Source organism: Cnephaeus nilssonii, assembly GCF_951640355.1.
Source record: "Cnephaeus nilssonii genome assembly, chromosome: 5".
Lineage (NCBI taxonomy): Eukaryota > Metazoa > Chordata > Mammalia > Chiroptera > Vespertilionidae > Cnephaeus > Cnephaeus nilssonii.
In genome coordinates, this window is record NC_137076.1 from 28939996 (window position 1) to 28965847 (window position 25852).

At 50.3% G+C, this 25852-nt stretch overlaps 1 protein-coding gene across 1 annotated transcript in view; it reads right to left on the bottom strand.

Moving 5' to 3' along the window:
• Positions 1-25852, bottom strand: part of KDM4B (lysine demethylase 4B) — a 133892-nt gene that overhangs the window by 79076 nt on the left and 28964 nt on the right. The window contains exons 2-6 of the mRNA XM_079771308.1: positions 21619-21716; positions 16197-16362; positions 7983-8158; positions 6788-6902; positions 3797-3990 (exon numbers count right to left, since the gene is read on the bottom strand). Of these exons, the coding sequence (XP_079627434.1) occupies positions 3797-3990; positions 6788-6902; positions 7983-8158; positions 16197-16337 (626 nt within the window). The 5' untranslated portion in view covers positions 16338-16362; positions 21619-21716. The remainder of the gene's footprint in view (positions 1-3796; positions 3991-6787; positions 6903-7982; positions 8159-16196; positions 16363-21618; positions 21717-25852) is intronic.

Consider the following 25852-nt stretch of genomic DNA (forward strand, 5'->3'; position numbering starts at 1 on the left):
AAGTACCCAGGTCTCCTGATAGCTACCCAGCCCCTCTCTATGCCAGGCCCCTGCTAGGAGCTGGGTACAAAAGGAAGACCGAGGGCCCTGCCCTCACCGGGTCCATGGTCTGGTGGGGAGACACTGATGCCAACATCCCCACCCTGATCCTGAGGGGAGAGAGCTGGAAGGGTGCCCAGCACGACGACCAGGCTGAGCTGACCAGGTACGGAGCAGGGAGCTGGGACCCTACATGGCCACACTTTGAGAAGTCCCTTCCCACTGGCCAGACTCGGTCAGTGTGAGAGATCCCCGAGTGCAATCCCATGCCCCTTCTAGACCAGAAACCAAGACCAAGGTCAAAGTGCCTTCTGGAAGATTCTTTCTGTCAGAGATGCACTGCTGTGTCCAACGCCAGCCCTGCTGATGGCTTCCCCATTGCTCTCGGGAATCGGGTTGTGGAGAAGGGTGTAAGTGAGGTGATGGGTGGACACAAGGGCCACCCCAAGCAAACCAGGGGTACAGCATGCGACAGCAGGGGCCGTCCTCAGGGCTGTAGCCAGAGAGCACCGAGTGCTGGTGACAGGAGGCAAGCATGCAGAGCCAGGTGTCTGTCCTGCTGCATCCCCCAGGGAGGGGGCTGCTGTGCCCTCACATTCCCTGGGTCCCCTCCCATGGACAGCTCTCGAGGACTTCCTACTGCATTTTCTCACACTTCACCTCCTCAAAGCCAGTCCCACCACTTTCCCACTACCATCCATCCCAGCCACTTTTCTGTGGCCCCCACCCTCTCACTACCAGCCAGCCTTCTTGCCAGGCTCCTTGACGCCACTTCTCGCACCAACCTCCCTGAGACCAGCAGCTTTTCTCAGCATCCTCACTGCTTGCTGCAGGGCCTCGTGACCCCAGAACACACTTTTGCCCCAGAGTCACGTCTATGAGAACTCATCCTGCCCTTAGCCACCACGTGCTGGGACTCAGCATTGGCTTGCTTCTTCCTCTCTCTCTCTCTCTCTCTCTCTCTCTCTCTCTCTCTCTCTCTCTCGGGAAAAGGTGGGTTTTCTTCCCTTAAGGTCCCTCTGCCAGCCAGATGCCCTTAAAACCGGGCATCTTCGCAGAGCTGAGCAGATGAGAGGCAGTGTTCCTACCACCCATCCCCCTGCCCAGCAGAGGCCTTGCTCTCCTCCTACTGTGGCTCCCAAGGGGCCCTGGGATGATCATTGCCCAGTGGGTTCTAAAAAGGTGAAATCTAAAAAGGATAAAAAGAACCTAGGAAATTTCCACCTCGGTGCTGGGAGATAATTATGGTCCATGGGGAAGGGCAAGGGCGCCATCTAGTGGCCCTGAGGGGAGCTGCACCCAACCGAACTGGGATGCAGAGGACAGTCACTCAGATTCCTGGCCAAGTCACTGGCCAACACCATGAAGTATCATCCAGGCCATCGAGCAGGCCCGGCACACACACACACACACCACTCACATACACATACATACACAAAAACACTTCAACTATAGAAACACACACATACACATAAACATACATACACACACTAACAGACACTCCCATATACTCACACATACATATACATATATTCACACACATACAAGCACACATATATACACTCAGGCATACTCTCACACTCACACACAAACATATGACGCAGCCTGTGGATCTGCACAGGAAGTCAGAAGGCTGCTCGTGGGCACTCAGCCTACACGGCCCACAGAGAGCATGCTGACTGCTGGGAGGCGGCAGGCAGAGCCCCCAGGGGAGGGGCAGGTCCACTCACACCACAAGCTGCACTCCCAGGCCCCGCCCTCCTGCCTGCAGGTGTGGACTTGGGGCAGAGCGTGGCCCCCTCTCCACAAGGCCTGGACTGGGCCTCTGTGGAGTCACAGCCTAGCCTTGCCATGGAGAGAGGAGGGGACAGGGTGGCTGCACAGACACTGGGACCTCCTGGACAGCACTGGGACAGTGCCACTGGCCAGAAAACACTTCTGCCCAAGTGCTCAGAATCATGCTCATGGGTGTGAGATTCAGGTCTTATGAAAAGGGCATCACCAGCTTAACAATCTCTTCCAAATTTACCCCTAAAAGGTAAATACCGCCCAGCCTAGAGGCTTCAATGACCAAGGGCTAATGCAAAGCCACCGCATGCCACCAAAGGAGAGAACTGGGCTGAAAACAAGCCCTGGAATGGTAACAGGATCCCCTATACACGCAGAGTAGCACAGATCAAAGGCCAGAGGCCCAGGGCTGGCAGGATAATGGCCCCAAAGACATCTCAGTCCTAGTCCCGGGACCTGTGGACATGGCACCTCATATGGCAAAAGATTAAGGACCCTGGAATGGGGATGACCCTGGATATCCCTGGGGGAAAGGGGAGGGAGGCAGGAGGGTCAGAGTCAGAGGTAGAAGAGGCTGCACTCTTGACTGTGAAGATAGAAGAAGGGGCCACGAACCAGGAATACGGCTCCTACAGAAGCTGGAAAAGGCCGGATTTTCCCATGGAGCCTCCAAAAGAAAAAGCCCAGCCCACACCTGTGAGATTCCTGACCTCCAGAACATGACAGAATAAATGTGTGTGTGCTAAGGCTTGTGGTCATTTGTTACAGTAGCCCTGGGACACTCATACAAATGCTCCCACCATGTCTGTGTCCAATGCTTCTCTATATTTCTCTGTCTATCTGAGAGGAAATGGCTTTGTTCACATAAGAGGTGAGGAGAGCATGGTCATACAGCCAAAGGAAGAAGAGAGAGGCCTGGTTTCCCACCCAAAATCTCCTCCTGGCTCCTGAGTCCTCTGCTCAGAACTCCTGTTTCTGCCCCACTCAGCAAAGGGCTCCAGGAGGTCCAAGCAACTTAAAGGGGTTGAGGTGCCTATGGGCTCAGTCAAGGTAAGGGGTGCCTAGGCCAGAGTCTGCTGCCTGTGTCCCCAGCTATGCTGTGTCGCCCTGCCCCCATCCCCCACTGCCCCCAACTAGCTTGGCTGAGGTCTTGAGTGCCACAATCTGCTCCGGGCCTCCCCTGCCACTCCTCTGAGCTTCGCTGATTATTGTGACAACAGAGGCAGGGGGTGCAAAGCCCCAGCTCAGAAGTCTCTGCCGGAAACAGCAGTGAACAAACAGAAGGCAGCTGCCTCCCGGCCTGCCAGCAGAAGCTGGATGTGAGGTGAGTGTTAGCTCAGAGATTCCAGAACACAGAGCACACTGGACATATGCCCCAGCCTGCAGAGCCCAGCGCTCACTGAGTGGCCTTTGGGACAGCTCACCCACCCCTGCTCAGCACCTGCAAACTAGTGGGGACCCCAGGCAGGGGCTTACTGCTAATCTCACCCCTCAAACCAAAGGCCAAGAGGAAGGCGAGGGAGGCTCAGTGCTCAAGGCTACCCTGTCCCCAGGCCTGTGGCCCCAGGAGAGCCCCAGTACAACAGCCACACGCCTGACTCGGCCTGGGGAGGTGCTGAGGGAGCCCAGAACCAGCCACTGCTCAGTGGGAAGCTCTCTAGGCCCAAACTCCAAACTCCACAAATCAGGAAGCTCATTTCTGAGGGGCACATATACCTCATCCCCAAACTGGTGTCAACTGAGGCTGCCCTGAAGCCAGTGGGGGCAGAGCCAGCAGATCTTGAGCTACCAGAGCTCCAACCCTGGCCCACCCTGCCTGATAGCCCTGGCCACAGGGAGCCTCCCAGAAGGCACCCATGCCTGCCTGACCCAGAGGAGCCCATCCACCTGCCCTCCCCGCCCTTTGCCCTGCTGGCAGTGGAGACCCTCCACCCTGTGAAGCAAGTCAGGCCGCTGGCTGGACACTCACCATGACTTGGGCTCCCCAAAGTGCAGGTAGTTGATGCTGTACAGGTCCATGTCCTCCGTGTGCCAGGCGAAGGTGGTCTTCCACATGCCGAAGTACAGGTAGGGGGTGTTGACACCCTCGATGATGGTGCCGCACTCACGTTCCACCATGTCCAGGATGGTCCGAAGGTTCCCGATGTTCCACTGGGCCACGTCCTGTGAGGCAGCAGGCACACAGTCAGTGGGCCGGCCATCCTTGGGGCACCCAGGCCCCACCAGCCCCAGACATTAGTGGGAGGACAGGAAGTGTCCTTCCCTCTGAGCTGCCTGCTGCAGTGTGACCCCCATGAGGGCCCAGGAGCCTTGTTGTCAGCTCCAAACCTGCCCACTTCAGAGCCTCACCCACCCCCGTGTCCAAAACACATCCTGGGCTGCTCATACCCGGCAGATGCCGACTGACTGCCCTGCGCCATGCAGTTGGTCAGAGCTTTCTCTAGACTCCACGTTGAGGTATGTGTTAATCTCAGCAGTAAAGACCTCAGTTTGGTCATGAGTAACTAGTGTGCCTCAAAGTCAATGACACAGAAGGAGGAAGACAATTGCCGAATGGGGCTAGACCAGCGAAGGTGCCAGACAGCCCTTCTGGAACCTCCGCATGGAGGAGATGGAGATGGTTCTCAGAACCAAGCAAACAAGGCTGGAATCCTCACCTACCAGTCTCATCTATTCCTAATGCCATAAGCAAGCAAACTACGTCCTGTCATAAGAGCTCAAAAAATATGCTTTAATCAACTTCCTTTCCCTAGAGAACCCTTCAAGCCTATTGAGAAGTGAGTGAACATCAGCCTTCTTTCTGCCCCAATCCACCCTGTACCACCCACTCCTGTCCACATTACAGGCCCTTGATTTGGCGAGACCAGTGGCTGGTCTTTGTAAGGTGAGTCCTGGCAGAAGCCCAGAACATGGGGGGTGGGGAGGAGATAGTGACCAGACTCCTCAGTATAAGAAAGAAAAGCCCAGATCGCCTTGAATAGAAGCTTCCCAAGGTCAGGGCACATCAAAAAGAGGTCGCCTCCCTAAAGCCTTGTCCAATTCACCTCACTATCCAGCCCACACATCCACAATGCGGTCACAGGCGGGGGACCTGGGATCTAGTCTAAGCCAGGCAATAACTCATCATGTGGCCAGGGGAAGTCATTTCTCTGCTTGAGCCTAAGTTTCCACATCTGTAAAGGAGACTGTTGCACTAGATCAGGCACGGGGAACACAGGGCCCCAAAGCCTCTTCAGGAACCTATGGCAGACGTTGCTCACGATCTCAGCATTAGCCCCGCCAAGCCTCACTGGGCAGCAGGGTCCTTCACGGGGCCATCACTACGACCAATTGCAGGCAGCACACAAGAGCAAACCCAGATGTTCTCCCTGGACAAGGCTCTAATTTTTTTTTAACTTTTGAATTTCTATTTGAAAACAATGCAGTCTTCAAGAGAATGAGAAGACAAGCCCCAGACTAGGAGAAAATATTTGCAAAAGAAATCTTGAAACTCAATAATAAGAAAATAAACAATCCACTTAAAAAATGAGTCGAAGGCCAAAACCGGTTTGGCTCAGTGGATAGAGCGTCGGTCTGCGGACTGAAGGGTCCCGGGTTTGATTCCGGTCAAGGGCATGTACCTTGGTTGCGGGCACATTCCCAGTGGGCGGGGGGGCGGGGGGGGGGGCGGTGCAGGAGGCAGCTGGTCGATGTTTCTCTCTCATCAATGTTTCTAGCTTTCTGTCCCTCTCCCTTCCTCTCTGTAAAAAAATCAATAAAATATATTTTTTTTTTTAAAAAATGAGTCGAAGACCTGAACCTCACCAAGTAAGATACACTGATGACAAATAAGCACATGAAAAGATGCTCCACATCATGTCACCAGGGAAATGCAAATTAAAACCACAATAAGCTACCACTACACACCTATCAGAATGGCCAAAATTCGGAACACTGACACTACTAAATGCTGACGAGGATGTGGAGCAATAGGAACTCTCACTTATTGCTGGTGGAATGCAACATGGCACAGCCACTCTGGGCAAAAAGAAATGCTGGCCAGCAATTCATGTGGGGACCCACGCAGTAGTCCTGATTTTTCCGATACCTTTTGGGAGTCACAAGCCCCACCTGTTCTAACAGGGCTCCTCTCTGAGCATCCAGGAGGATCCCCACTCTTCCCAGGAGGGGGTGCTATTCCCACCTAACTCCAGTCCCACCCAAGACCAGAACTCAGGTGGCGCCCACCAGCTGCTCTCATGATGAACATGGGCTGAGTGAATGAAAGAGACTATCCTGGTAAGAGATGACTTTCAGAGTGACAACATGGAGTGAGGGGCACAGATGGGGACCAAGAAGACCACCCAGGGCATGGAAAAGGCCATATTTTAGCCCAGGGTACCCCATACAGAACACCCCCAGGAGAAAGCTAGGTTCAATAACTCTGAAATTAATCTCAGGGTTGTATGAGGTCCCATAAATATTAATAAACTACCCCCTAAAAATTAAGGGTCCCACTCAACCTCCCTCTGCTTAACACCAGCACCTCTCTGGGCCTCTGGTCACAGTCACCAGCATCTGGTCTAAGTCCTTGGACAGGTCAAGGACAGGCCCCTCTCTATTGCCTGGGTGTACCCAAAGCCCCACAGCCCAGCAAAGGGACCAGAAATAAGTGAACCTATGGCAGCTTGGCCAGCTGAGGACCTGGGGCTGCCAGGATTCTGAGGGTGTAAGATCAGAGCCATCAGAACTCTGTAACTCAGTAGGAAAGATTTTGCAAGTCAGAAAACCATAGGATCCCTTCTTCATTCATTCTAAGACAAGGCATGTAGTTGTAACTAGAGCCCAAACAGAAAGCCCAGCTAAGCTTGTGTCATTTTAACTTCCATTTTCAATTCCATTTCCATTCACATTCCTTCACCTCCACCATGGAAACTGAGTCCCTCATTTTCCCAAGAACCTCTTGGTCTCCAGAACTTACATCATCGTACAAGGAACCGCTGATGTCGGCGCCATAAATGGGAGAGACGAAGGTGAGGTTCTTCCAGTACTTGCGTTCCAGGTCGTCGAAGTCCTGGTGCCGGGGAGTGCAGTATCTGTGAGCAAACAGCACACCGAAAAGGGGGTCTCAGAGCATGCGATCATCTCACAAGTGAACCAGGCCCAGGGCATCTGCCAGATACACCGAGGGAGAGGCTCTGCCCTGTCCCCACCACAGGGCACAGCCCCAGAAAACACAAATGTGGTCCCATTGCTGCTGGGACAGCATTTATTCCAGGGGTGTGTATAGGATGGGCAAGTGGCCCTACCTGGAATAATGCCCACTTATCCCATCTCATCAGCTAGCTGGGCCTGTGGAATACAAGTCACAATGCACACCAGGGGCAGCTGGAGCAGGTGGATGGGCATGGGCTCTGGCTGTTATCATCCCACTGCTCAGCACATACTAAGAGCACTGATTATGGGCCATGCACTGTCCTGGGCGCCAGGGCCATTGCGTGAGTAGGCAGACAACACCCTGCCTTCACAGTACACTTATGTTGGAAAGCAAAGGTACTGCTGGAAATGCACGAACAATTTTAGAAAGCCAGGAAACTGGGAGTAACAGAGAACAGGAAGGAGAAAACAGCGGTAGTATGCTCGTGAGTGCACCGTGTATGCACTGGGAATGCCCACGAGTGCACCCATGAGCACACAGAATGTGCATGAGTGTGCCCATGTGTGCACCATGTTGAAGGAAGCAGCATGCAGGAATGCATATTAGAGAGCCCCTCTCTGAAGAGGCACCATTAGAACCGAGACATTATGGGAGGGTATAGGGGATGTACTCCAGGGACAGGGAACAGGTTGAACCCCAAGGGGCAGTCCTCAGTAGTGGGTGTTGAAGGTAGGGTGAGGTGGACAGGTGGCCATGGGTTGGTGAGGGTCTGGATTTTTCCCTCTTTGAACAGGGGGGTCTCTGAGCACAAGATGTCGAGATCCACCCAGTGCACCCAGAGCAGATGGCATGCGCTTTGCAGGGGGCTACATGTGCCCTACAATCTCTGCACCCCCAGAGCCCCCGGTTGGACTGGGCTTTGCAGACCAGGGGGGTGGAGGCCTTTAAGGTGTGGCTCCACCTCGGAGATAGGGTTTCAGGGTTCCGCCCTACACCCGTCAGGATCCCAGCTGCATACTTCTCGCTGTTGGCCAGGCGGCGGTACTCCCCAACCGTCATGGCCTTCTTCTGGATGTTGTACTGTGTGAAGAGGCCTGACTGGCCCGTCACCACCTGCTGGATGGGGGCTGGGATGACCACGTCATCGATGTCATCATACGTCTGCCGTGGCTTCCACTCCTTCGGGGGGATGATCTGTGAGACCAAGGAGGAAGTCAGCGGTGCCTCCAGACAGGCACTTCCACTCAGGACAGGGGAACGACCAGAGACAATGGGCACGGGCTTTTGACAGAAAACCCACTGCCCACTCCTGGGAGACCAGCAGCCACTACCTGGGAAGCACACCTGGGAATGCCCCACAAGGGCACCAGAAACCATCTGTGCCTTTATCAAGCACCCAAATAATCTGGTGCCAGAAACATGGGCACCACCAGCTGCAATTGAAGTCCTTTTAAAACCTTTATCACTGGAGGGCAGGGCCATTTCACCCTCTAGCTTTGGAAAAGAGCAAGGCTATGCCAGACACATGTTCTAGGAATCCCCTTCATTAACACCTACTAGGGAGTAATTACGATGCTGGGGAGGGGAAACATGGGAAAACAAAGATCCATGAGGGCCTTACATTCCATGGAAGAGGACAGATGATAAATACCTTTAAGATATGGCTCCACCTCAGAGCCGGGTTTCAGGGGGCCCACCCACAGAGATAAGGAAACTGGGAAGGTAACCAGTTGTAAGTACTAAGGATATAAAATAAAGAAGGGCTGGGTAAGAAGAAGCCCAAAGGCAGAGGGGAGGGTGACAATTCTAAGTGGGAATTGTCAGAAGGTTGCCTTTGAGAAAAGGCACAGCTATTTCATGGGAGCAAATCCAATAGGCAACCGACCACCAGGCCTTGACTGTGAGCTGATGGCAGCTCTCCTGCCCCCGCCCTCCCTGCCTTTCTCCAAAGGGGACACTAAGAATCAGCACAAAGGGTTTAGTGTCAGGGCACTGTGCTGGGCTTGCTTGGGCTCAGAAATCCACTCTTGGCCCCTTCACCTTCCTAGTCAGGGGCGACCTCTGGGCTGGACCAAGGGCCTCCTGAGCATTAGGCACCCTTCTGGGCCCCCCAGAGCCAACTGGGACTAGTCTCTCCAGTCCTGGGTGGTTGTTTGCAAGCCTCAAGCCCCCTTTCAGGGTGCCCAGCAGGCCACCTAACAGCTTTGGGAAAAGGAACTAATCCAACCTATTTTGTTGTTTTTTAAATATTTTTATTGATTTCAGAGAGGAAGGGAGAAGGGGAGAGAGATAGAAACAATGATGAAAGAGAATCATTGATCCGCTGCCTCCTGCAAGCCTCACAAGGGGGATCAAGCCCGAAACCCAGGCATATGCTCTGACTGGGAATCGAATGGTGACCTCCTGGTTCAGAGGTCAACGCTCAACCACTGAGCCATGCTGGCGGGGCTAACCCAACCTGTTTTCAGAGTATCAGCCATGAACTCTAAAGAGGCTGAACCCTCACCCTGCTCGGGGCCAATGAGGGAAGAACACCACGCTGATGCCCAGGTTTGCCAACAGCTTCCAAAAGGGATGAAATCCATTTACCACACCCAAGGACTCCACTATCCCATCTATGACACCTGTGAAAGAAAATGTTTTGCTTGGCAACAAAAACACTTATTCTCCAGTTGCCAGTTAATAACAGAAAGGTGCTGCATCCCTTATCAGCACACACAAGTTTATTTATAAAATACAAATAAATAACAACAGAGGAAGTCAGTGGGTCTCACCTGGGGCAACTCTGCCCCGAGGGGACACTGAGTGATGTCTAGGGACATCTGAGGTTGTCATGATTGCGGGTACTCCTGGCATCGAGTAGGTGGAGGAAGGATGCTGCTCAGCACCCCCTACAGTGGCCAGGATGGCCCTCCACAGATACCCGACCTGGATAGCAGCAGTGCCAAGGCTGGGACCCTAATAAGAGTTAAATGAGGACAAGGACACAACCTTTCAGTGAAGGTTCTTTCTGGGGACGTCTTCTCTCGCTCTGTCAACTGCGGCCTCGACGCAACAGGCACCTAGAATACCCGCCTGTTTCTAGTGTGAGGCCATGTGACAACAGGGAACTGGCTGGGGTCAGCCTGATAGCAGAAGGCTTTCTTAGATTTCTAGTGAGAAATCTGAAGATTCAGGTGCTAAACTAAAACATTCAAGGCTGGAAAAACAAAATAAATAGATAAAAGGGGCTATGCCTCCAGAGTCCAAGACATTCTTCTGTGAGGAAGGACCCATGACCCTAAGCTGCTTTTTAATTATGTTATTGATGTCTCCTTTTGACAGAAAACCCAAACCTCTTTCAGGAAAGTGCCATGACCCTGCACAGGCTCTGGACCCACTTCATTTCTATTAGAAGCCCATCCCTAATCCCAGCCTGGGGCAAAATGAACAAAGTATGTCACTCCCAAATTTCCCACTTTCAAACAAGAGCCTGAGGCTACTTTGTTCATTTATGCCATCCCTAACACACCGCTGTGTGAAGACATCTGAAAACCAGGAGGGACCCTCACACACACCTGCGATGCCTGGTTTGCATACGTGTGAACAACTCCTTCCTGGACACATTCTAAGCAGGTTTTGAAAAACTGCTTAAAAGGAGGGCCACTTCCAGTTGGTCTGGAACCCGAAGCCTCTGAAAAAATCCCTTAGTAATGTATTGTGGCCTAACACCCTCACACCTCTGCAAAATCAGATTTAAAAGGAGGATCCCGCCCTGGCTGGTTTGGCTCAGTGGATAGAGTGTCAGCCTGCGGACTGAAGGGTCCTAGGTTCGATTCTGGTCAAGGGCACATGCCTGTGCTATGGGCTCGATCCCCAGTAGGGGGCATGCAGGAGGCAGCCAATCTCTCTCATCACTGATGTTTTTATCTCTCTTTCCCTCCCCCTTCCTCTCTGAAATCAATAAAAATATATTTTAAAAAATAAAAGGAGATCCCAGGCAAAGGGCATCTGAAAACTATCACCTAAAGAACTTCCAGCATTCTGACTGGCCCTACTGGTGCACCTGACTGGTATAGCCCTGGACTGACCCTTGCTCCAAGCTCCTGGAGAGCAAGTTCAGCCAAAGTAAGGCCCATACACCTCAAGTGAATGAGGGGACACTGGGCAAATGGCCTAGGTGCGACTTGTATGGCAAAGCTAGGAGTCTACGCAGTTGGGGTAGTAGGTGTGGGAAACGCTGCAAGAGGGCAGGAGTGAGGGGCAAGCCTTTGCCCCCCCCAAAAAAAACAACTACCTGGTCCCAAAACCACTCTTCATTGGGCAGGCGTGCCAGCTGAGAGCAACCAGGGCATTGTCTACCTTCACGACTGTCCTCAGGACTGGGCACCAGAGCACCCTGACCCCTCCCAGGGGACCCTACCACTGCCCCACCACCCTTCCCTGGCTCCTCCTGCCCCCGAGCTTCCCAAGCAGACTAGGGAGGTTCCAGCCCTGGTCTATGGGGGGCAGGGACCCACTGGGCATGGCCCTCAGAGTATGTGCAGAGTGGCTGAGGAATATGACTGGGCTGCCTGATGGCCCCAGAGTGGGGTTCCCGCACACCCACAGCCGATAATAGCTGTGGCCCTGACTCTACCTGTGCCTGCTGAACACCCACTCCCACCCAGCTCTACTGAGCCCCACAGAGCTTTTGAGGAGGGGACCAAATACAGCTTTTGTGAAAGAAGGAAACCGCTACACCACGTGCGCGCATACACATATGCACACATGTTCACACACATGCACACACACACACACACAGAAGAGCAGTCAAGGCTGATGAGGCCAGGGTAGGGGGACATCCATGTCAGGCCAGCAGGACATCGTGTCCCTTCTCCAAAGAGACCAGCAGCCTGAGAGCCAAGGATCCCCATTTGAAAAAAATGGGAGATGCTCAGGGACAAAGCCCTTGCTTCCTTGGATCCATCTGTCCCCAGAGTGGCAGGGAGGCCGCTGAGGGACTAGAGGCACCACACCCTATCCCTGCTAGATGGAAGAAGGGACACATGTGCACATGTGTGTCGGTGTGACCCTAATCACCAGGAGGGTCACACAGAACACGTGCCTGCACGCCCAGACTGCTTCCCCTTCGGCTGGATTCAGAAAGAATTCCCGTATCCAAAGGTGACTATCAGTCAGAGAGAAAGTGGCAAATAAAACACCACTTAAGAGAGAAAAGGGACATGCAAAACAAAAAGCAGAAGGAAAATATACCCTGAAAATATTTGCCTCACAAAATCCCCAGTCCGAATAGTTTCCCACCGATCCAAATAAATTAGCAAAAAAATCAGTCCACTGGAATTATAAGCCTAAACAGAGGCATCTGGGTTCAAAGGAGAAGCACTGAGACAGTGAAGGCGATGAAGAGGGGGAGAGAGAAGGTAATGGAGTGGATCACACAGAGGTGAAGGAAGGGTGACAGAAATGACGGCGGTGAAAGGATAGCAGAAGAGTGTCAGGTGGGATTTAAAGGTACTTCCAACAGAATACTACAAGTTTCCTGACATAAAAGATGGCGTGAGCCCTGGCTGGTTTGGCTCAGTGGATAGAGCGTCGGCCTGCGGACTCAGGGGTCCCGGGTTCGATTCCGGTCAAGGGCATGTACCTTGGTTGTGGGCATATCCCCAGTGGGGGGTGTGCAGGAGGCAGCTGATCGATGTTTCTCTCTCATCGATGTTTCTAGCTCTCTATCCCTCTCTCTTCCTCTCTGTAAAAAAATCAATAAAATATATATATTAAAAAAAAAAAAAAAAAGATGGCGTGAATCCAAAGGCAGATAGATGGGCTGGCTGTGAACTAGAAGTGGAACAAGATCAGTGACAGCAGATAAAGGAAGGGACCCCACGTCCCACCCCCCACAGGCACCAGGACTCGGTTGGCCTCAGAATCTCCCCACCACTGGGGGCCTGCAACAGGAGGGGTGGCAGGAAAGTTTCACCTGACAACGAACACCAGACTGTGGATTGGTGGGGGGCAGAAAAGCCCCAAATGAACGCTTCTGAACTTGCTAGAACCCCAGGCACTGGGTTTCCAGAGCCCTTCTCTCATGAGATGACAAACTGCAGGCGAGTAAGACACAGACGGTGAGCACTGAAGCCATTTAAAGGGAGAACTGAAGTTAAAATGGCAGTGGCAGCCGTGGTTCCCAAACCAGATAAAAGTGTTCTGTGTTGTCTACATTATCAGGTATAATATGACCAAAAATCCTGAGGGGAGGGGGGGAGGGAAAGGTGCTGCAGGCATAATGCTCTCCTTTCTCCTGAGGCTGAGGTTGAAGGTATGGGTGTCACCAAGACCAGAACTGATATTAGTAACAAAACCAACCAAAAACAGGGGTGGGGGAGGAGGAGGTAGCGAACCGAAGCCTGTGGTACAAATCTCACCAGCTGTCTGCTTTTGTACAGCCTGCGAGCTAAGAATGTGTTGCTTTGTTTAGTGTTTTTTTATTGTTGTTTTTTTTCTTTCTTAGATGGTTGGGGAATTATTTTTTAAAAAGAATATTTCAGGACAAGTAAAAGTTCTGTGAAATTCACATTTCAGTGCCCATAAATAAAGTTTTATTCATGCACAGCACGCCCGTTGGTTTATGGCTTATCTAAGGCAACAGAACTAAGTGGTGGGAGACAGAGCCTACTCGGCTGGCAAAGCTGAAAATACTATCTGGCTCTTTGTAGAAAACGTTTACCAACCTCCTGATTTAAGGAATAGACAACTAGGAATCTTAAAGTGATACTCATCCAGGAAGCAACTAGAAGAACCCTAAGCAAACATGTTACAAATCTTCCCAATCATTAGGCGAGTAATGCCACACACAGGTTCACATGAACATGAAAAACACAGCCATGCCCTGGCCAGATGGCTCAGTTGGTTGGAGTGTCATCCCATACACCAAAAGGCAGCTGGTTTCATTCCCAGTCAGGGCACATATCTAGGTTGCCAGTTTGATCCCAGGTCTGGGCGCATAAGGGAAACAACCGATCGATGTTTTTCTCTTACATTGATGTTTCTCTCTCTCTCCCTTCCCCTTCTACTCTCTCTAAAATCAATAAAAACATATTCTCCAATGAGGACTTAAAAAAAGAACGAACTTAATAAAAGGAAGATAAATGATCCAATAAAAAAATGGGCAATGGACCTAAAAAGAATCTTTTCAAAAGAAGACAGAAGGAAGGCCAAGAGACACATGAAAACATGCTCAACGTCACTAATTATCCGAGAGATGCAAATCAAAACAACAATGCGGTACCATCTCACACCTGTCAGAATGGCTATCATCAACAAATCAACAAACGACAAGTGTTGGCGAGGATGCCGAGAAAAAGGAACCCTCGTGCACTGCTGGTGGGAATGCAGACTGGTACAGCCACTGTGGAGAACAGTATGGAGTTTCCTCAAAAAACTGAAAATGGAACTCCCATTTGACCCAGTAATCCCACTCCTAGGAATATATCCTAAGAAACTGGGAACACCAATAAGAAAGGATATATGCACCCCTATGTTCATAGCAGCACAATTTACAATAGCTAAGATCTGGAAACAGCCTAGGTGCCCATCAGCAGATGACTGGATCAGAAAACTATGGTACATCTATACAATGGAATACTATGCTGCCATAAAAAAGAAGGAATTCTTACCATTTGCAGCAACCTGGATGGAATTGGAGAACATTATGCTGAGTGAAATAAGCCAGTCAATGAAAGAAAAATACCACATGATCTCACTCATTTATAGATAATAAAGAACATTATAAACTGTTGAACAAAAAGATAGATACAGAGCTAGTAAAGCATCAAACAGTCTGTCAAATTTTTTTTTAATATATTTTATTGATTTTTTATAGAGAGGAAGGGAGAGGGATAGAAAGCTAGAAACATCGATGAGAGAGAAACATCGACCAGCTGCCTCCTGCACGCCCCCTACCGGGGATGTGCCCACAACCAATGTACATGCCCTTGACCGGAATTGAACCTGGGACCTTTCAGTCCACAGACCGATGCTCTATCCACTGAGCCAAACCGGTTTTGGCCAGTCTGTCAAATTACAGCAGGAAGGTTAGGGAGAGGTGGGGAAGATAAGAGATCAACCGAAGGACTTGTATGCATGCATATAAGCATAACCAATGGATGCAAAACTCTGGGGGGTGAGGGCATATATGGGAGTGGGGTGGGGGGGGGCAATGGTAAGATATGTACACATATAATACCTTAGTAAAAAAAAAAAGAAAAAAGAAAAAAAATTAAAAATAAAAAAAAGAAGGAAAGAAACAGCCATTTATATTAAAAAGAGACATAGGCCCTGGCCGGTGTGCTCAGCAGTTAGAATGTTGGCCTGAGCACCAAAGGGTCATGGGTTCGATTCCTGGTCATGGGCATGTACCTGGGTTGCAGGTTCCATCCCCAGCACTAGTTGGAGCCCATGTGGGAAACAACCAAACGATGTGTCTCTCACATCGATGTTTCTCTCTCTCTCCTCTCTCTCTCTCAGCCCTCTCCCAATCCTTCCTCCTTTCCACTCTCTCCTAAAAACAATCAATGGAAAAAATATTCTCGGGTGAAGATTCACTCACACACACACACACACACACACACACACAAAAGGAAAAAGAGAGACACAGGATGAGCTTGTGTGTCTGTCTGCCTTCACACATGCATACCTATATGTATAATATGCCAAGGAAGGAGACAGGATGGTAACTATGTTGCTTCCAGGGATAGGAGCTGGAAGATGGGAGGAAGAAGAGACTCAGTCACTCTCTGCCCTCTTGCACTGTTTGAATTTGCCTCCATGTGCATACTATCTCCAAAAAAGCAACAACAATAAAAACACACCTTGTTTTACTAAGAATATAAAGGCAAAAACTCAGGCCTTCCTGGCATCAACTGCCTGGAAGCCTCCCCAGACTCTAGACCTCCTTCTCCCCCAGTGGGGTGAGACATGCTGCCATGATAACCCTGGGTGGCCACTGCCCACTGGGCTGGGCTCAGCACAGTGCTGTCTTTGCCCCAGCCTGCCAACCCATGCAGGGACAGGGGTGGTGTGAGTCAATTATGAATTCCAGTGCTTAGAACAGTGCCTGGCACGGGGAAAGAATTCCGTCCTGTTTGTAATAAATGAGGTTAAAATGGATCAGTGAACAGGTTAATGGGTGCAACACCTTTGGACACGGACATACACAGAGAAGCTACGCGAGACCAGGATGTCTGTCACCCACCTTGGCCAGGCCTGCCCGGTGGGCTCCCTGGGACTCAATGTAGGCCACGTATTTGTTGAAGTCCTTAAATTCTTCCATAGTTGGGCGAAATGTCATGATTTTACAACTGGGGTTCTGGGCCCCATGATCCTCAGACCCCATGGTTGCAGCTGAGACACCGCCACACCTGCGAGGGAAGACAGAAAGCATGAGCAGACGGCGCTGCCACCAGCGGGTGCCCTGCTCCATAGATCACACTAAAAGTACCCGGGGCCCCAGGAAGCAACGCGGGCAGAGAGGAGACTGCCTTGCTCTGCTCTGGCACAAAAGACCAAAATGACTTCAACTAATTAAAAACAGAGGTGTCCTAGTTCTGAAAGCCAATGTGATACTGGAAGCCAGAGCATTAATTTTAAGCTGGGGGCCCTAGGAAATAAAAGTTTTTCGTTTCAGGGACTCAAATCTTTGGAGCTGGACATGCAGAGACATAGGATCACGTGACAGGTTCTGCAAGGTAAGTGAGGTTGTGTGTCAGTCTGCCTTCTTTTGAGGTACCAGCCTGCAAGCAGGGGGAACCACAACTACAGGCAGGGCCCACCCCGAGCAATATGTGGGTCGCTCCAGGACTGGCCTGGCTGCTGTCAGTGAACCCAGGCCCAAAGACGCATGGGAAGCCCAAGGCAGGAATCTGGAACCAGAGAATAGAAGGCCGGCCAGAATGGCTCCTTGCCTGCAATCAGATGCTCCAAGGAACCCTCAGTCATAACCATGCCTGGATATTTTGGCACAGAAGGCGAGACCGTGCTATGGCATGCACTCTAAGATTCACGGCAGGCGCCTGAAGATAACTGGGAACCAGACCTCCTCTCGGGGAGAAGGGTGCAGACTGGAATGTCCCCCTCCTGTCTCTGGAGTTAAGGGGACCCAGTGTGATTGTCGGTGGCCCACCCTGAGCAGGAAGAGGCTCGGTGGCAGATTCTGGGAAGGGTCCCTGTTAGCCGATTAAATTCTCCAGGTTCAAAAGACTAAACTCCCACCAGGATTTGGAAAAAGTCAGAATCCAAGTGCATACAGACCTGAGAACTTGGAGAACAATTTAACCAAGTTCACCTCACCCCACCCCAAAGTGAGCTGGAAAATGAGAAACCCAAGAAGCCTAATGGTCCCAGAAAGGGGCGGGGGGGGGGGGTGGGGGGGGAGAGGGGTGACAAGATGCTGCCAAAAGCTTCCAAAGGGTGATGCCTGCGGCGGGCACTAGAGGGCAGCACAAACCCAGGATTTACCACTGAGGTGGTCATTTTCCCCTGGGAGAGATCTGGAGGCCCCAGGCTCACAGGTACCCTGTTCTGGCCTTGCCCCTAACACCCCATCCCATACCTGGGACACATGAGGCTGGAGCCAGGGGGACAGCAGCTAAAGCCCCCCTCTGAGGGCCAGACTCTGGATTGCTGGCTAGGGCCCCAGAGGATCCTGACATAAGGGTGGGGGTGAAGGGGAGGAGATGTCACTGCTTCATTGCTACATCCAGGCTGGGACCCACCATGACCCTCTGTCCTGTGTCCACAACAAGTCTCAAGTTTTCTCAAGGGGCAGCCAAAAAGCTGAAGTGTGCATGGCAGATCACGAGCCTGTGACGTCTGACAGCAGCTCTGGGCGGGATCACACAGAACCACCAAGAACACATGGTTTATAAAAGGAAAGGGGTTGTCACAATCCCTCCTAGGGAGCAGCAGGCACCAGAAAGTTCCAGCTTCAGCCAGGCTGCCCCACTGGAGCCCTGACCAGTCTTTAAGACTGACCACCATGCCATGCCAGACGGCCCCTTGCTTGCAGACATGGCCCAGGACCTGAATCCTCACCTGGGACACCCACCCACCCCACCTGAGCCCCAAGCCTACCTGCCCTCTCCCCTCCAGCCCAGATGCAGCCACACAGGGCTCACTGTGTGCCTTCACTGCACAGCGGCCGACAGGACAGCATGTCTGTCCTGGGGAGGCAGACCCTGACCCCAATACTATTGTGAACATTAGTGTAGACCTGAGCTGTGCTAATGGCTATGGAGGGAGAACAAGGAAGGGCGGGAGAGGGCTCCATGGGCCAGGACCTCAAATGAGACATTGAAACAGAAGAGCTAGCTGGCCTTCCTCACGTCCCCACCATCCTAGCCACCCATTCCTGTCCATCTCACTTCAACATCCCTCAAGATTTTCCACACGTACTGGGGAGGTCAGGGCCTCCACCTATACAGAGCAATAGGCCACCCACCTATACCACATGGACCATCTAATTCGTCCTCTGAGGCCTGCTGCCAGAACTTGATTGACCAGCTTCAGCCCCTGGTACAAAGCCCTCAATGGCCAGGCAAAAGTCCAGAAGCTGGTTCCTCCGTCTGCCATGGCCACTGGTGCCCAGATCTGGAGGCAGTGAACAAATCAGGGGCACCCAGCCCTGTTCTATGCATTTCACACGGGTGACTCGTCCACTCTACACAATGAGCCCATTTTTCATAGTTCACTGAGGACACAGGACCCCACGAAGGGAGGTCACATGCCTGAGCCACTTGGCAAGTAGGTGGTAGGGCCAGATGACCAGCCAGACTCTGCTGAGACAGCCAGAAACTCCCACCTCTCTCTCACCATGGTGAGTGGCAGGTGCCAACACCTACCCACACCCAACAGCTCTCATGTTGAGTTTGGCCAGTCCTGGCCAGCTGGCTGCCTCTCTTCTGAGGCTGGCTCCCGAGTCATCTACAGGGAAGGAAGACAACAGTCTCTTGCAGAGGCCACCTCCCACCCATCCACCCAAATACCCGGCACCACTGGTGGGAGGTGACAGTCTCCTCCCCAAGACCAGCTTGTCCCAGGCAGAGCTGGGGCAGCCCCGGGGCCCTGCCCACATGAGCTCTCTCTCATGTCAAAAATCATGACACAGAGATGAGTTTTCCATCCAGGAGGTGGAAAAGCAGATGCTGAGACAGCAGGTAGAGTATTCTGCATAGGCACACTGGCAAGAGACGCTCCAACCACCATTATCCAGATTCAGCTACATGGTAAATTCCACAGGATTTTTTTCTCTCTTATTCGTGCCTTTTGAAATGAAGTTTTTTAGTACGTAAATATAAGGAAGAAAATTAAAATGGTTTTTGTAATCCCAACACTCCATAACCCTTGACACATTTTTTTGAGTGAGGGCAAATAAAAATCATATGTGGACATATTTTAAAAATAAAAAAGGAATTTGGATGCCAGTCCTGGGCCAATCTTCTGGTTCACTGGAAACATGGGGGAGGGGCAGAGGACAAGGGAGAGCCCCAGGGAGGGAGTTCGAAGCACAGTCAGGAAGAGGAACGTGCTTTTACCAGACAGAGCCATGCCAAAAAGCAGGGCTCTGACAACTCAATAATACAGAGACAAACAGCCCAATTAAAAAGTGGGCCGAGCCCTACCTGGTTTGGCTCAGTGGATAGAGCATCGGCCTGCGGACTAAAGGGTCCCAGGTTCAATTCCAGTCAAGGGCATGTACCTTGGTTGTGGGCACATCCCCAGTAGGGGGTGTGCAGGAGGCAGCTGATCGATGTTTCTCTCTCATCGATGTTTCTAACTCTCTATCCCTCTCCCTTCCTCTCTGTAAAAAATCAATAAAATATATATATTTTTTAAAAAAGTGGGCCGAGGACTTGAATATACACAAAAGGTCAACAAGCAGGTAAAAAGGGGCTGAACATGTTAGCCAGCGTGGAAATGCAAATTGAAACCACAGTGAGATACCACTCACCCCACTAGGATGGCTAGAACAAGAAAAACAGACAATGAGAAGTGTTGGCGAGGATGTGGAGAAATTGGAACCCTGATACAATCAGGTGGGAATGTTAAGACGGTAGCATCATTGCGGAAGAGTTTGGTGGTTTAGAGGAGATTATGATCAGCAGGATAATACACCACCAACACCCCAAGACATCTACATCCTAATCTAGACTGTGACTACACTCCCTTCCATGGCAAAAGGGACTCTGCAGATGGATTAAGTTAAGGACCCTGAGATGGGGATAGTCCTGGAAATCCTCAGGGGGCCCAGTGACATCACAAGAGTCCTTATAGGAGGGAGAGAGATGAAGACTGGATGATAGAGCAATGGAGGCAGAGGCTGAAGTGATTCGAGGAAGGGGCCCTGAGGAGTGGAAAGCTGAAAAAACTCCAAGAAATCAATTCTGCCCTGAAGTGTCCAGAAGGAGCAGCCCTGCCAACACCTTGATTTTAGCCCCATAAATCTCGCTCCAGACTTCTGACCCCAGAACTGTCAGCGAATGAATATGGGTTGTCTGCAGTCACCAGGTTTATAGTCACGGTGCAACAGTCGTGGGATGCACATGCAGAATTACTTCTTCTGAAAAGTGGTTTGGGTTTTTCAATGCATTTGAAAATACCGAGTTCTAGTCCACACCTGGCCCTAATTAGCCATGTGGCCTGCATCTGAGGTCAACACGGAATACGAGACAGCCTTTCTTAGACCACTGGGAGCAGCCAACGTGGCAGGGAGTGAACAGGACTGTTTGTCCTCCAACCTGTCACCCTCATGGGTGTGAGCTGGGAGGTGATTAGCTTGTTTCATCTCTTCTTACCAGTGACCACCTTGGGATACCATCAGAGGCCACCACTTTATCTTTTTTATTTTTATTGATTTCAGAGAGGAAGGGAGAGGGAGAAAGAGTAGAAACATCAATGATGAGAAAGAATCATTGATCGGCTGTCTCCTGCATGCCCCCTACTGGGGATTGAGCCCGAAACCCGGGCATGTGCCCTTGATTGGAATCGAACCCGGGACCCTTCAGGCCACAGGCCGACATTCTAGCCACTGAGCCAAACCAGCTAGGGCCAGAGGCCACCACTTTAAAACCCTCTGTCCTTGGTTTATTAGAAAAGTATAGGAGAAGGTGGTCAGCCTGGAGTTGACACCTAGAAGCAGCTGAGCAATGGGATTCTTTTAAATCCATTTAAAAAGAATCTCTCATTTTAAATACCCCCACCCCACTACCCCTGGCTGTGACTGATCACCATCCTCTGCAGGTTGTGGGGTGGGGTGAATAGGGCCTCAGAAAGCCCAGAAGTGGTATCCCACCTGATCCGAATAACACAGACAGAGCAGCCCGTCCTAGGCAACCCCAGAATCAGTAAAAACTCTCAGTGGTTCTTGGGGCTTCTAGAAGTGAGGGAAAGGCACTTAGATGCTGAAGGGCGAGAGTGCAAACATGGAGTACGCAGACTAGAAAAGAGATACCCAGCAGAGCCACTCCTCGAGGGTTCTTAGCTCCTCTGTCTAAAGGCATGCAGACCCCGGAGACCCCAAGAACTCAGAATCACATGGGGCTACCTTCTCCCCGCATCATGCAGCCTCACAGCCACCTGGGAGGAGGCTGTGACCTTTGGTACCTTGGTCTTGCACTTACTTGAAAGTTCCTGGTATATTATGATGGTGAGGCTGCAATGAGAGATGCTCTAGTAAATGGCTTGGATTTCTGTCAGATTCTAGCAATGGTGATGGTTCCTAAAATGCACAAAATAAAAGCACGATTAACCAAATGTATCACATGCTTAAGTCTAAATTCCACATTACACTCCTAGCAGTGGCATGTAGCCCAAGGACACTCTTGCCTTTATTCCGATGTTTCCAAATCCTTGCCACTTTGCAGGAACACAAAAATCCGTTTTAAGCTCATCTTGGACAAATCAGCATCTGAGAAAGCGAGGACCTCCAGGAACAAATTAAATCAGAGAAGCTTTTAGAAACCTTAAGGTACAGGCAGCTTCTGGAAGGTTTACAACAAGTCCTGCCTCCTGTGAACTCCTGAAGCCAAGGAAAGCACCCTCCAAAGAGGAAACTCACATGGACAATGCCGCACGGGAACCACCATCTGCACCCCCATAAGGTGCACACTGGGAGAGCCTGGCAGAGGCTGTGCAGACCCCAACCAGGGCTGCGTCCCAACCTAGAAGCTAGTTGGGCAGAGACACTCCAGTACCTGTGGAATGGATACAGCACAGGACTCTAAACTCGGGTTTGGCCCCAGGACCTTTGACAATCTGGGCTACAACTACCCCAATTCACCAGCCCTCCCACCCATATCTCCCCACAGCTCTCCAGACACATGAACCCCAATGGCACAGGGTCTACCAGATGTTCCCTGCCTCTGGACCTTTGCACATGCTGTACAAGACCTGAGCATCAGGATGGGCCTGACATTCCAGGAAGGGCATCTTACCCCTTGAACTCAATCCCACACCCTTTCTCCAATTTACCAAGAGCTTTTTAAATAGCATGGATTTCACCAACACTCTTACGACAATGCACACTGACATTCTAAATCTTATTTTAAGCTGGTTTTTAAAAGTATCGGGCACAACCCATTTTAGTGATTTCACTGTCTTTTAACAGGTCACAACCCCTGGTTGAAAGGCCACATGAGGCTATAAAATTTGTGGAGCTCAGGCTGCACACATCTTCCTCTGGACACAGTAGGCTGTCGCTGGCTCTCCTAAAAGCTCCTCGGCCTCTCCCACCTGCATGGCTGAAGGCCGCCCCACTCCACAGCCCTGCCAGCACCTGACATCGGCCAGAGCTGAAGTCAGAGGATCTAATTACTGTGAAACCTCTCCATGTAGCCGTAGCTGGCAAAGTAACAGCCAAGGATGTCTACGTCTGAATCCCCACAACATGTGGCAATGTTCCCTTCTGGGGCAACAGGCACTTTGCAGATGGAATTAAGTGAGGGATCTCGAGATGGATGGGAAGAGTATCCTGAATTATCAGGTGGGCTCTGTCATCACAAGGATCCTTGTAAGAGGAAGGCAGGAGGGCCAGAGTCAGAGGAGATGTGATCACGGAAGCAGAGATCAGAATGACGGGCTATGAAGACGGAGGAAGGGGCCATAAGGCAAGGAGTGCAGGTGCCTCAAGAACAAGCATGTCAAACTCGTGGTCCATGGACCTCATGCAGCCCACAATGAATATTTTTGCGGCCCAGCCAATGTAACAGTATGTAAGAAACGTTTTAATAAAAATTTTGTAACTTAATTTTTACAATAGCCTGTTATACATAATTATTAATAACGAACTACAACGTTCACTAATGACTGATCACTATAACCATGTTGCATTCATTTCCCTTACGCACAGGCGCACCATTTCTCTCCACTAATACTAGCAGTGAATATTTTAGCAGCCGATTGACATGTCATTAGTCTTGGACTGACTTGTTTGGTGTGCACAACAGGAAATATTTCGCTTTGGGAGAACAAGAGAAATAGGTTTATTTGCGTTACGCTTATTAATTTGTGCAGTTATTCAGTGTCTGGTAAGTTAATATTCAAGAAAAAATATTAATTTTTATTAAAATGTTCTATTATTTTATGTTAACGATTACTCATTTATTTCAGCCCTTTGTATCCAGCATGTCTTTATTGAAATAAACCTACGTTCCTATAAAAAATGAAGCTCTTGTTTTTCGTGGCCCACATAAACTTAAACCTTGTTTATTTGGCCCGTGCTAGCTTTTGAGTTTGACATGCTTGTTCCAGAAGCTAGACATGACAAAGAACTGAGCTCCCCTAGAGCTTCCAGAAGGAACCAACCTTGACCACACCTTGATCTTGGCCCCGTGAGACCATGTCAGACTTCCAGCCTCCACAACTGTGAGAAAATAAATGTGTGTTGTTTAAGTCACTAAGTCTATGGTCATCTATCAGGGCAGCAAAGGAGACTAATGCTACAAGCTTCAATGTGTATTTTCTTGATCACAGAGTAGGTGAGGGGTCTTTTCATTGTCACTGACCACACAGACCTCTGCTATGAGCTACCAGCCCCTTTCTCTCATCCATGTCTCAATGGGATCATGTGTCTCCCTTGTCACTTATAACTGTCTCTTAGCATGCTGTCTCCCTTCCTGGACGTGGGCTGCCCCTACCAACACATGGTCTAAAAGGCAGAGAAGCCACAAGGACTTGTGGTTCTCAGCTGGACAGATCCCAATCTGCTGCTGCCCATGGCTGTTGGGCCACCCAGACTGTGGGTTCTTCTCTCATACTTTAGGGGCCAAAAGCACCAACCCCAAGCCAGAAGGCTAGAAGCTCTAGGGCTGAGGTCAAGGCCCAGTTCTCAGGCCACAGGTTGAGGTGAGGCCTCTATCCACCCTGACCTATGTCTACAAGGGACAAAGGTCCACGCTAACCCACGCCCACTGCTCCTCTGAAGGCTCCCCTGCAGGCTCTGGGATGCAGAGGCCTGGCCTCAGACCGAGCCAGAGACTTGCTTGGCACAAGGCAGCCAGGGTGGAGGGATCAGAGGACCCCTATGTGTGAACTGCACAGAGTGACTTGCTTCCAAAAGGGGGAGTGACTTTACAGTGGAGAAACCTGGCAATCACAATTCAGTCAGGGGATCAAGGTCAATATTAACAGTAATAAGTCAAAGTGACATATGACCCTAGATATGATAGGATAAAAAGGGTCTTTCACCTTTGGGGTCTTCCTCACAGAACACATCACCTAGTCTAACCATGAGAAAAACACCAAACAAACCCCGATTTAGAAACTTCCTACAAAATCCTTGACCAATCCTGCTCAAAACTGCCAAAGTCACCAAAAACAAGAAAAATCTGAAAAACTGTCACAGCCTAGAGGAGCCTAAAGACATGTGATAATTAAATGTCATGTGGGATGCTGAATGGTATCCTGGGACAGAGAAAAGATACTAGGGAAAACTGAGGAAATCTGAATATAGTATGGACTTTAATTAATAAGGATATGTTTATTAAGAAGAACAAAGTTGGAGGGATCACAATACCAGATATCAAGCTATATTACCAAGCTACGGTTCTCAAAACTGCTTGGTACTGGCACAAGAACAGACATATAGACCAATGGAACAGAACAGAGAACCCAGAAATCAACCCAAGCCATTATGCTCAATCAATATTTGACAAAAGAGGCAAGAGCATACAATGGAGTCAAAACAGTCTCTTTAATAAATGATGCTGGGAAATTTGGACAGATACATGCGAAAAAATGAAACTAGATCACCAACTTACACCATACACAAAAATAAACTCAAAATGGCTAATGGACTTGAATGTAACACCGGAAACCATAAAAATCCTACAAGACTCCATAGGCAGCAAAATAGCAGACATATGTCGTAGCAGTATCTTTACAGACACAGCCCCTAGGGCAATGGAGACTAAGGAGAAAATAAAACAAACGGGACTACATCAAAATAAAAAGCTTCTGCACAGCAAAAGAAACCATCAACAGCCCTAGCCGACTTGGCTCAGTGGATGGAGCGTTGGCCTGCAGACTGAAGGGTCCCAGGTTCGATTCCGATCAAGGGCACGTGCCTGCGCTGCGGGCTTGATCCCCAGTGGGGGGCGTGCAGGAGGCAGCCGATCAGTGATTCTCTTTCATCATTAATGTTTCTCTCTCTCTCTCTCCCTCTCCCTTCCTCTCTGAAATCAATAAAAATATTTTTAAAAAAAGAAACCACCAACAAAACAACAAGAAAGCCCACTGCATGGGAGAACATATTTGCCAATTATATTTCTGATAAGGGCTTAATCTCCAAAATTTACAGAGAACTCATACAACTTAACAAAAGGAAGATAAACGATCCAATCAAAAAATGGTCAAAGG